Source organism: Antedon bifida, chromosome 7 (assembly GCF_963402885.1).
Source record: "Antedon bifida chromosome 7, ecAntBifi1.1, whole genome shotgun sequence".
NCBI lineage: Eukaryota > Metazoa > Echinodermata > Crinoidea > Comatulida > Antedonidae > Antedon > Antedon bifida.
The window spans coordinates 1940735-1953223 of record NC_136232.1 but is presented as its reverse complement, the minus strand read 5'-3'; the positions used below and the strand labels follow the sequence as shown (position 1 = coordinate 1953223).

Below are 12489 nucleotides of genomic sequence, written 5' to 3'. Positions count from 1 at the left end.
CTAAAATAATTTTCTTTTAAATCTCATTGTATTTTATAGTAAAATCATTTGGTTAGTTGGCGAAATCGTAGTTAGCATACATCCTCCTAATAACAACCACAACAATTTATTTTGTTTAACCTATTTGAATATTAAGAATTATTAATGCATGCAAATTTGATGTATAAATTTTAGTCACATAATTGTTTGAACAATGAATCATTCAAAATATAAAAACAATGTACAGTACAATACATGATATGGTACGGAAAATGTGCCTTTATTTTAATAATATTTAAAATATATTAAAAATGAAGGAGCTCTTTTTTTATAATTCCTCTTTAAAAAAAATAAAGAATTTTTTTTTTCTTGGATATTCACTTGAAACAAGGCCAAGTCGAAATGCCTTAAATGCAAATTGATGAAATTGTAGGTCCTAATCGGCCAATCACTTTACGTCCCTGGGAATGGGTTGTATATTTTCTTTTTATTAATATTATTAAGTATATATTTTTAGGTAATAGTTCATTTTGATTTTACCTATTCCCTACAATAATTCAGTGCTGCAAAATACTTTATGGTCAATAGACCTATTTAAAGACAAAGGTTAACATGGAAAAATACAGAAAACAATAAACAACCCTGGACAGCTTCGTCCAGGCCAGTCTTAATTACATCTATTGTTATTTTATACAGCTTGCAAGACATAGAGTATCTATTGATTTCTGTCTTCCAATAGCATCAACTACGTCTCATCCAACCATATTTCGACATAGGTAATTCAATTGATGTAAAAATAATGAATAATAAATTTGCCAGTGCATAATAAGTATCACGCCATCGCATCACTCTCTCGTAAGCAGCAATCAGCTGATCGGGTTTTTTTTTTGCTTCTGAAAATGACTAAAAATAGTACGGTTGAAATATATCTAAGATTATATTTTTTAAATTATATCAAATTTATTGTTTATTGTTGAAATAAATAAATAAATAAAATAGTAAATTTCATAGTTCTCACAATGATATACATTTATAAAATATCATATATTTACAAGTATTAGTGTAATCCACTGTTTCCTCATATCTTAAGGCCCATTTACACTAGGATGGAAACGATTGATGATAAATAGATAAATATGCATTTTTCATACATAAAACAACAGGAGTTTTAACAGTTTTCATCCTAGAACTGTAGGATAACCATCTATGCTGCCTTTGATGAAAATGATATTAACTGATAATTAACAGATTAACTTCCTGTGGAAACAGGGTTTAACCGCTTCCGCTCGAGAAAAAATAACCGATAATTATCTCATTAAAATCAGATAATTATTGGATACAATATTGTTTAACCTTTGACATGAGGACAAATTGTTGCGTTTGTTATTGGGTCCTTCTATTTCCGTTAATGTCTGATCATGCACACTTTATTTTTTTATTAATTATCTGATTGGTTAAAAAAATAACCGATAATTTGTTATGGCTGTGGAAACACAGCCTTATTTGCAACCATAATTATAGATAGTTCTATTATATTATAACATGGAGGTAGATGTTCTCCATTAATGTTATAGGTTAGCCTATGTTGGTCTTCCATGAAATTACAAAGAAGTTGGTTAACGACATGCATATACATTTATGTTGCTTTGTATTGTATGTATGTTACTGTGGTGATTATGAGGATGTAAATATGGTTGTTTTATGATGCTGAAACAGCTCAATTCAGAGTGTAATTTTTTATGCAACATGATATGTTAGACCAACATTATATTGTATACTGTATATAATATTGAGTATTTTTGTTCTTTAGGATATAGACTTAAAATCCTAAATCACTGTGGTATTAATATTACTTTTCAACATTGTATTTTTAAAACATATACCATTGTTTTAAGCTCTGTCTACACTGTCAAACTAGTTTAACAAAATAAGTGTGATATGCCCAAATATGATAGTGATATGCCCAAATATGGTAGTGATATGACATCATCATGTCCATATTATGGGCACATCACATTTTTTGTCCGATCACATAGTTTGATAAGTGTAGAAAATTACTGCATTTGTCAGCGAAATTGAGTTATATACTATAAACCCCTTTGTATTTTCTATGTTTTTACTAAATATTATATTCGCAATGTTTTGTTCTTCAAAATGCAAACTAATTTCCAGTTTATTAATAACCATTGATTATTATTTTATTTTTCTATAAATAATAAATATTGTATTTTAGAATACTGTAGAATACTGATGCAATAGTACATTGCATAGTGTGATGCAATAGTATAAACCTGATCCTACTGGTATCTGTTGAGGCAATACTTATTATAGACTGCTGGTTTTAATTAGCTAGTCTTAGTATGTGATCATTAATTTTAAATGTCTACACAACTTGATTTGATATTTTATACAGTCTCCATTTTAAAAATAAATTCTCATGCTAGCACTCAATTAAACTAAACCTCATCTAAACTAGGCTAGAATTTGTTCTAAAATATAGTCAAGTCTCGTATTCGTAAAACTGGAAACTCTCCCAAAACCAGACTTTTCTTGAGGTCGATATAAGTCCCAAATTATTTGGAATTTACCATAATTTGTGGAAAACAATACTAAATAAATGCCAACCATACATCACCTTCCTTTTTTTTAAATTGAGATGTGGGCATGTATTATACTGTATTGTGGTAGCCAAATGGTGTCCGGTAGTGGGACTGTAGTGTAGTAAAGATAATAAACAGTATTTTACCTAGTAAAATCCCATGTTCAAACTTATCTCATATTTGATTCATTCTCAAAGATATTTCATTCATTCTCTCATACAGACACAGAGAAAGAAAGACAAACAGCAAAGGCAACAAACATTTTCACTAGTGTAGCATAGCAAAATGCTATTAAATATTTTCACCTTATTGCTATTCATGGTGATGATATAGCCAGCTAAAAGCGCAAAACAAAACTATGTTTCCTACTACAAATTCAAATTAATCAGCAGCAGATGTCTACAGTAATAACTAAATTAATTTTTTTTAATGAAAATGTTCCCTGGGATGGAGAGAGGAAAACCAAAAGGAAACTGAATAAGTATAGAATGGTTTCTTGTACAAAAAAAACCCAAAACAATAATGTATATTATGTGGCATAGAGTTGTATGTTTAAAGCTCTGTCTACACTATCAAACTTTATGTGACAACAAAATGTGATGTGCCCATATATGGACATGATGATGTCATATCACTACCATATATGGGCACATCACACTTTTTTTGTCAAACTAGTTTGATAGTGTAGACAGAGCTTTATGCTGATCTCTTTTTTTTATTAGTCACGTGCTAATGTTCATGACTAATGTTATCGCCATATAATTCATGTTCTATGACCATCTGTGCACATGAATCCATTTTGTTTCAATGACTCACTGTGTATTTTGACCATCCTGGTTAAATTATGTTGTTTCCAGTCATGTTGTATTCTGTATGTTTTCAGCTGTCCATATAGTCGCTAGTGAGTTATGTTATTCAATGCGATCCAAGGCAATGTTTTGTGGGTTATTGACACCATATCATGATTAAATCATATTTAATAAAACAAATCATATTTTAATTTCCATGAATAATAACAAATTTATGGAAAAAAATGGATATATTTTTGGACTTGTACCCCAACTTAAATGTACTCGTACAGTATCGATAAAAAATCATTTGAGACATAATCACACTATTTTGTTTTAATAGATAAAGTAAATAATTTTTATTATATTTACTATAATTTATTAAATCTGTCCCATAACTACATTGATGGTGTTTTATAAACTCATTTTTGTTTAATAGTTACAGTCACAATTTGCTCAAGAATTCTCCTTTTATAACACAGGGCTAAAAATTCACATTTTATCCACTAGACAAATTGCTAGGGCGAATTGTGAACACTCATAAATACTTATTAATGTCTAAAGCTTAGTCTACACTATCAAACTTTTGTGACAAAAAAAAAGTTATTTGCTCATATATGGACATGATGATGTCACATCACTACCATATTCGGACATATCATTCCCATATTTGGGCACATCACACTTTTTTTGTCAAACTAGTTTTATAGTGTAGACAGAGCTAAGGTTTGCACTCTTTGTGTTGTATGTAGACCTCATATAGTTTTAATACATTTTAGCGACAGGAAATTTTTATTTGATGTTTGAAAATAAGCCAATTTTGTTAGAATTCACACAAAGGAATGAGTCAGAAAGTGCAATATCTGGAGATTCTTGCGTAACGAATTAAAAGTTTATGCGTTCCAATTTTGTAGTTTTTGTAAAATTCCAGACTAGACATTTGAAAAGATGTATAGACATCTTTATTTCCGCCCGCAAAAGTTCCTCAAGCTGTTATTGTGGAATCAATTAGACATCTATCAATTAGTGTTTTTCATCATGTATAATGAATAGTTTTAGTTTTAGGTATCACATGTGTATCACATACGATGCCTGTATCAATCTAGACACAGTATTAGGAATAGACATTATGTACAATGAATAGTTTTAGGTAGTCAATTCCTGGTACTATACTGAATGTATACTATCATAGACAAATTCTGTGATACAGCAAAACATGTGTATCACATGTGATGCCTGTATCACTGTAGACAAAATATATTAGTAGAATACAGTATTAGGAATAGACATCATGTACAATGAATAGTTTTAGGTATCTGATTTCTGGTACTATACTGAATGTGTAAAGTATCATAGACAATTCTGTGATACAGCAAAACATGTGTATCACATGTCATGCCTGTATCACTGTAGACAAAATATATTAGTAGAATACAGTATTAGGAATAGACATCATGTACAATGAATATTTTTAGGTTTCCGATTCCTGGTACTATACTGAATGTGTACAGTATCATTGACAAATTCTGTAGATGTCTTTTACACGGAAATATTTGTAAAAACTTTACCGTATTAATGTAAAAACCTACGGGATATTCTATGATTTGGTTTCTTAGAAAAGTGCAAATTCTTGCAAAATCCATACAAAAGCAAAAGGTCAATTAAAGTTCAAGCCCTATCAATAATTTTCAATTTAGAATTTTTCTATTCATCAGAATTGTTTGTGTTATTAATTTTATAATAAAGTGGGAAAAACCAATATGTTGATAAACTAAGAGAGTAATTCTTTATAAAAAATAATTAATAAATTAACTAGTACATTTTGGTTCTAAACTTGTGACATCCCTCTCCTTATCATGATCCAATGTGACCCAGGAGGAAAGGGAGAGGTCACACAGTGGATGGTGGTGGTAAGGGGAGGAAGGTACTTTAATTACAAAAAATGACTCCCCCTTTTATTTTTACCTTTCAACAAAATTGCGAGTTTTAAATTTTGGTGGAAGCTTGTATACCGGTACTTTACATTATTGACTTTGTTGATGCTGTTACAGAATGAGGGTAAAGATACTGTTTTTTAAGTAGGCTACAGAATGAATTTAGAAAGAAATCTTCCTTGTTCTAAGCCTATAGCCATCATGTCTCAAATACTATTCACATATTGTCACACAAAGAATGGGATATTTTTCATTTCACACTGAATTTAGCATTTGTTGAACAACGTACTGTACATGCCTGCTTGAACAAGACTTCACAATCACAATACACTATTTGTTTTTTGTTTGCTATTCATTAAGCTTTATAAATTTATGTAATTCATTGTATTAACAATAGAATATGGAAATTCCTATATTGTAACAAAAGATTGCATCATATGAACTTCTACTGTTATAAAAGGTCTAGAACATATCAGCCTTCCTGTTCGGTTTTTACTCTAAATCTAGAAATTAGGGGTTTTCCTTTTATTCATTAGTGTATTATTTATAATAAAGTATATAAAATAATAAATGATTGGTTAAGAAAACAGTAGATACGGCCTTTGGGACACCCGATATCCAAGGGACAGGCCTTGACTTTTAAGGCAAGCAAGTGTGATCACTCACCTAAGACACTCCTAAACCGCCCTTGAGGAGTGCGATTTACAACACGCTTAAATTTGGTAAACTTCTATACACCAAAATACAAACAGCACACCTATAGCACCCCTGAATGTATTGAGGAGTGCAACTTGTAGCACACCTATAATTTCCAAAAGACAAGGCCTGAAGGGGACACGTCTAATGAAATGAACAAGGAACAGTACATGTTTTAACACAATGGCAAACCTCTATTAAGGAGACACTCTGTTGGGTCCCAAAGTTGTCCCCTTAATAGGGGTTCTACTGTAGCACATGTGACATCCCATTTTAATAGAAATGTCATGATGTCAACCAACATGTTGCTTTACTCACTGACAGATATTGATTAACTTTATATCTATATTGTTTTAACTCTTAAATTGAACGTTTCTGCAAGGAACTAAACAAAAATCAATTTAACATGCAAGAATGCACGAGAATACATGGTGATCAGCTGATTAATCAAGACGTTCACATGGCGAAAATTACCGAGTGGATGATGTTTGCATTTCGCAATGCCTGAGTGAATGTTTTGAATTACCAGCGAACTGGTTTTGTGGTCGTATGATTTTAACGTTCGCTATAGAGATGTTATATTAATTACAAAAGGAGCTTTTAAACGCATTTGTGGTTATTCATGGGATGTTGAATGTTTAGGCAATGGGACAGTCGAAAAGTTATTTATATACAGTAACATAGAAAAGCTTTTAGTATGATTAATATATGCTCAGAGCATATTGAATACGTCCACCTGTCCCTGATTGATTTTTAGGGTGGATCTGAATCAATAGAATATTCATCATCAGATATTGTGGTCAATGAATTTAAGGATCACGCTAGTAGTAGTGTAGTCACACCATAGAGGTTATATTGAATTACCGTATATATTTCCGAAATAAAGGTTTTTGGATGGTTTTATACTGTAGACTAGACAGCACTGGCATATAACAGAAAATACATGTTGGCACACATGTATCATACCTGTACATAAGCTGAAGTCTGTTTTGGCACACATGGTGTATCATACCTGTACATAAGCTGAAGTCTGTTTTGGCACACATGGTGTATCATACCTGTACATAAGCTGAAGTCTGTTTTGGCACACATGGTGTATCATACCTGTACATAAGCTGAAGTCTGTTTTGGCACACATGGTGTATCATATCTGTACATAAGCTGAAGTCTGTTTTGGCACACATGGTGTATCATACCTGTACATATGCTGAAGTCTACTTTTGGCAAACATGGCGTTTCATACCTTAAGCTGAAAGCTTGTTTTTAAAAAAAGAAAAAAGTGCTGCTAATGGACCTATGTAAAAAGAAACAATAAAGGATTGTGGCTAGTTAATGGAGAGCAGCTACTAGCTACTTCCAGATCCTTTAGAGTGGGTTTTATCATCTGATCAAACACCTTTTGCGGTCAATATATTGAGATCTTATCTACATGGCAAAATGGGCTTTCAAACAGGTTATGTGGTTGAATGTTCATCAGGCTATAATAATTTTGTTGGATGATTTTAATGTTCTTGAAATAGGATATTAATAATGAGGTCATGGAGATGTTATCTTTTTTGCTATGCTTTCTTATGATATTTAAATAAAAAAATAATGTCATGATAGGACTATGCAGCTATTGAGTCTAACAGTCATTCTGCATCAGACCTAGTAAAAATTTATTTTTGTTTGCTTTTCTAGTACTTACAGTAAACAAGAAATATTTCTTACAAAAAATGCCACTCGACTCATTGACCGTTTTAATTATTGTTCTTCCTTCATTAAATGATGATTTTATTGATTTTTTATTTAATAAATTAAGAAACAGTGATTTATTATTATCATTTTGGTTTAACAATCAGTAAAAATGTTGTGTACAACGTAAAATATCCCAAAAATGCTCTATTTAGTTACGTCGTTAGTTCATGTATTGGCATGGGCCGTTCAACAGAAAATCTCACGTGACTGAAAACAGCAGATGTTTTAATACTTTAAGACTCTATTCTCCCTGACGTGTTTAGGGGATGTGCGTATGCCCAGTCCGAGTTAACAAATTCCCATTTTTCAGTCTTTGTAAGATAAATAGCTTCCGCATTGATACTGTTTTGTAATGATTTCATCCTCTGGACTACAACTGCCTAAAGGCGTGGCGTGAAAATATAAGGATATAATTGTGTTAAATGCACTATAACATTTGATTAATAGAAAGAGGGGTAACACTTTATAATTAATCTGTTTTTGAAATACAAGGAAGCACTCAAGTAGTATAATATGTTGTTGTTCTTAGTTATCTATGCGGAACAAAGTAGTTGGCCTAAAGATATACTTTATTAAGTACTTCTTGTTATAAAAAAACGAAAATTTGGAAATTAGCCAGCGAAAAAAAAAATGTATTTTTATGATTATAACAGCAGTAGTGTGAATCATTTATAGTTTGAGATGGGCTATAGATTTTCTTGGTCATGATGCCTTGCAATCTCAACCAAAATCTTGTATTATTGAACAATTTGATTCACTAATATACAAGATGAACAATAATACTGTTTCCTACCCTAAAGCTCTGTCTACACTATCAAACTTTATGTGACAAAAAAATGTGATGTGCCCATATATGGTAGTGATATGCACAAATATGGTAGTGATATACCCAAATATGGTAGTGATATACCCAAATATGGTAGTGATATGATATCATGTCCATATATGGGCACATCACATTTTGTTGACACATAAAGTTTGTTAGTGTAGACAGAGCTTTAGTAATAAATCCTGCTTTTGAGAAGTGATACTCCCCACGAGTCAACATATCCCAATTAGTGCGATACATTTTACAAATTTATTTGTGAAAAATTCCTTTTTTATTATTATATACAACTCAATCACAGCTCAAAAAGCGAGCCACAGATGGATAATCAAATATGAAAGCAATATAAAAAGGTCAAAATTTTGCCATAAAAAAAAAAATCCCTGTACTTTCAATGTGGCCAATCATTATAATGCAAGTTTACAAATTTGCCCCACTAGTCAGATTAAGGTTTTTATTTAATACTTTTTATGCAGTATTTTAAAAACTAAATAATTATAACAAAAATGTATTTATTTTTAAAAAGACATGTCACATGTTCTCATTTATGTGGTTTTCATAAAATTTGATCAATTTTATATACTAAAGTAATAATATTTTTAAACAGATACTGTGGCCAAACTGACGAGTCACTACTCTGATGGCATCTCTTTGCTTTCGTCTACTTCTAGTTTACACTCTAGTTATATGATACCTCTATGGGGGAGAGCTAGCACAAAGGTGTCAATTGTCAACGAGTTGACTGAGTATTGCCTACGTGCTTATTGTCACTAATCCCTTGATTTCATCTGATAACATAATCAGATGTGGTTTTCTCATTGTTTAACCTACAATCATGGAAAGACCATCAGTATATAGTGTACTTGCACTGTAATATATTTGTGTAAACAAGATACCTGGTCACCCACATATCGAGGGCCTCTCTCCTGATCACTCTCTAATATTTGTGAATATCAAGCATTCTGGCAAATGTAATCTTAGTGTGCTGGATTTGTTGGACTTTAAGGCCCATTTATACTAGGACGATAACGATCGACGATAAATATATAAGCATGCATTTTTATTACATAAAACAAAAGACTCTCTAATAGATGTGAATATCAAGCATTCTGGCAATGTAATCTTAGTGTGCTAGATTTGTTCGACTTTAGAAAGTCTATTTTCACATTTGAAAAATATATTTAAATTTTAAATCTTAATAAGAGGTGCCATAATACCTTGTAATAATATTTAATTGGAATGCCTTTTTTGTCGATAATTGTTTTATAGTCGATTTAGTTTGAAAAACGTTTTAGCTTGCTTTTACTTCTTTTTTATTAGAATTTATAGTTAAATTTGTATGTGTATTAATTTTATTTTATTACATTTATTATATACAGTTAACTTTAGCATCCAATAGTGCCTGTCCCACTACTTTAGTTATACATTGCTTAGATTATAGAGGGGGTACTGTAGTTATAGCAAAATTCACATAGTATTCAAAATACTATATAGAGGGAGACATTTAATAAAACCAATAACACAATTAAACAATGTACTGTATATCAAAAGTTAAGTCAAATATTTTTTTTAAGTACTCCCCACATATACTGACGCATACTTTTTTTTCAAAAACTGACCAAAACACACAGTGAGCCATACAAACCTTTTTAACAATAATTTGTATTTTTCAGAGAATGAAGATCATAAAATCGGAAAGAATTCCATAGACCGAAAGTAGAGTTTACCTCAAGAGTAATACCTTTATTTTATAGTTTATACTGTACTATGGTTAATAAAAATTATTTTTGTATAGTAAGTTATACGTGTTATTATGATAGTTTGATAGAAAATTAGTCTAAAGCTCTGTCTACAGTATCAAACTTTATGTGACAACAAATATATCCATATGGACATGATGATGTCATAACACAATATATTTAAGCATATCACAATTTCACAAAAAATCACACATTTTTTTTGTCAAAGTTTGATAGTGTTGACAGAGCTTTAGAATGCAGTTGATTTTTGTAAAAAAAAAGTATACACAAAATGTTGAAGTCTTCCATTTATAATCCTAGCTTCTGTTGAATAAATAAAAAAAACTATCATTTCCTAGCAAGAAACAGCTTGGGCCTGTACCGCCTGCATGCGCCTGTGTGGATGACCTACTTTTACAGAGTCCAATCAACTAATGCAATCTAACAACAGGATGCTGAGCTTCCAGAGATCAAAGTGTTTATCTGTGGCTGCGGAATGATCAGTTCAGTGCTGCTAAGAATATGTACATAGTACAGTACTGTTGGTATTTGTCGCAGCCAGACATAAGATCAAAGGACTGTTACAAGTTCCTATCTTGGCAAGGAGAGCTCAGTGTCCTGTTGTTAGATTGCCTTGATGGTACGGAATCCAATACTCTTTCAATACATAATTTGTTGTGTTATGACATTGTGTTAGATATTGTATCAAAAAGTGAAATAATGGTGCTATCTATAGAAACTTGAAACACAATATTAACAGTAATTTTTTACTCAAAAAGGACATTATAAGATAATTTGAAATATGAAATGATATAACTAATGAAATAATGGTAATTTTTAGAGTTTATAGATTAGTAGATAGTGTATATTATTCAATTCAGGTTCTGTTGTGTATGTACAAAATGTACTATAGAGGGCGGTATAACGTTTTAAAAAGAACTGACCAATCAGAGGTGTTGAATATAATTGTACGTGAACAAAATAATATGCAAGAATAGTTCTTCCTTTATCTTGATACGGAATAAACATAAAGCCTTTATTTTCTATTAACTTTGTATCGAATGTTTATTTTTTTTCTGTTACAAAAATGTAATAAAATATAGACCTGCATTTGTATTTAAATATTTTTTAAAACAAACCAATCACCTGATGATATTAAAAATAACATAAAAATACTAAAAAGTAACATGATTTATCATTGTTCTTGTTGAAAGCAATTATACACTATTAAGTTTTTAATTATATAACAGAAAGTTTCTTGGTAAAACAATCACATTATGAACAATAAATAAGACAAATTTGAAAACCTTTGTTTATGTTACAAACTAGCGTATGTATTATGCATTCGAGATGACGAGTCTGCTTAATATTGGTGAAAAGAGAAACTTTTGGCCCAGATGGCGTGTCATATCTATACTTGAGCTTTTCGCAAAAAAAAAAATCAAAACACCCGCATAAAAACACAGAGAGAACATGTCTGATAAATGTCGGGTTCCAGAACTCTGTGATGGTGCTAGTTACTATTCGTCATGCATGAATAATTTGTAAAAATAATTATGTAATGTATACGTTATAAAATACTGCGTCGACGTGTTCCCATCGTTCATTGCTGGTACCGGCGGTGGATGCATTTTGCAACCGGCCATCGTTGTTAAATAAAGTACTAACGGTACGGTATAAAAGCTCAAATGGAAACCAGTAACTGTTTTGATTGGACCCGGCTTCTTCGGCATTCGTGTGTGGATAAATAAAGACGAATAAAAAAACAATCTCTTTGCCATATTGTAAATATCAAAATCATAGAAAAACCTAAAGTTTGTTTATAATATCACTCAACTATACAACAGTGAGTTTCAAAGATAGGTCATTAGGTCTGTTGTATTTTTTATTGCTGATCATTTGTTGTTGTTGTTGTTGTTGTTGTTGTTAGTTCCAAGTTGATCACGAATGTAAATATTATGTATTGTTTTGCTTGTGTTTTTCTGCCAAGAAAACAATTATCATTATACTATGTATGAATGACTTAATAAATCGAATCTGAATCTGAATCTGAACTATTTAAACTTACGTAATTTGAGAGAATACCATTTATAAATATTAATATATAGCGTAATTAAACGAAAATCATTTATTCCCGGATTTTGATTTTAAATATGGAGAGACGTGTAAACAATACTGTATATTAAGTCT

The 12489-nt window shown here is 31.0% G+C and overlaps 1 protein-coding gene across 3 annotated transcripts in view; it reads left to right on the top strand.

Moving 5' to 3' along the window:
- The window catches only part of LOC144848153 (zinc finger-containing ubiquitin peptidase 1-like), a 33126-nt gene extending 21781 nt beyond the window's left edge, over positions 1–11345 (top strand). For all 3 annotated transcript variants that reach the window (XM_078704846.1, XM_078704845.1, XM_078704847.1), the window contains exon 8: positions 10234–11345. In XM_078704846.1, coding sequence (XP_078560972.1) covers positions 10234–10269 — 36 coding nt within the window. In that variant the 3' untranslated portion in view covers positions 10270–11345. The remainder of the gene's footprint in view (positions 1–10233) is intronic.
- Positions 11346–12489: the final 1144 nt, after the last annotated feature.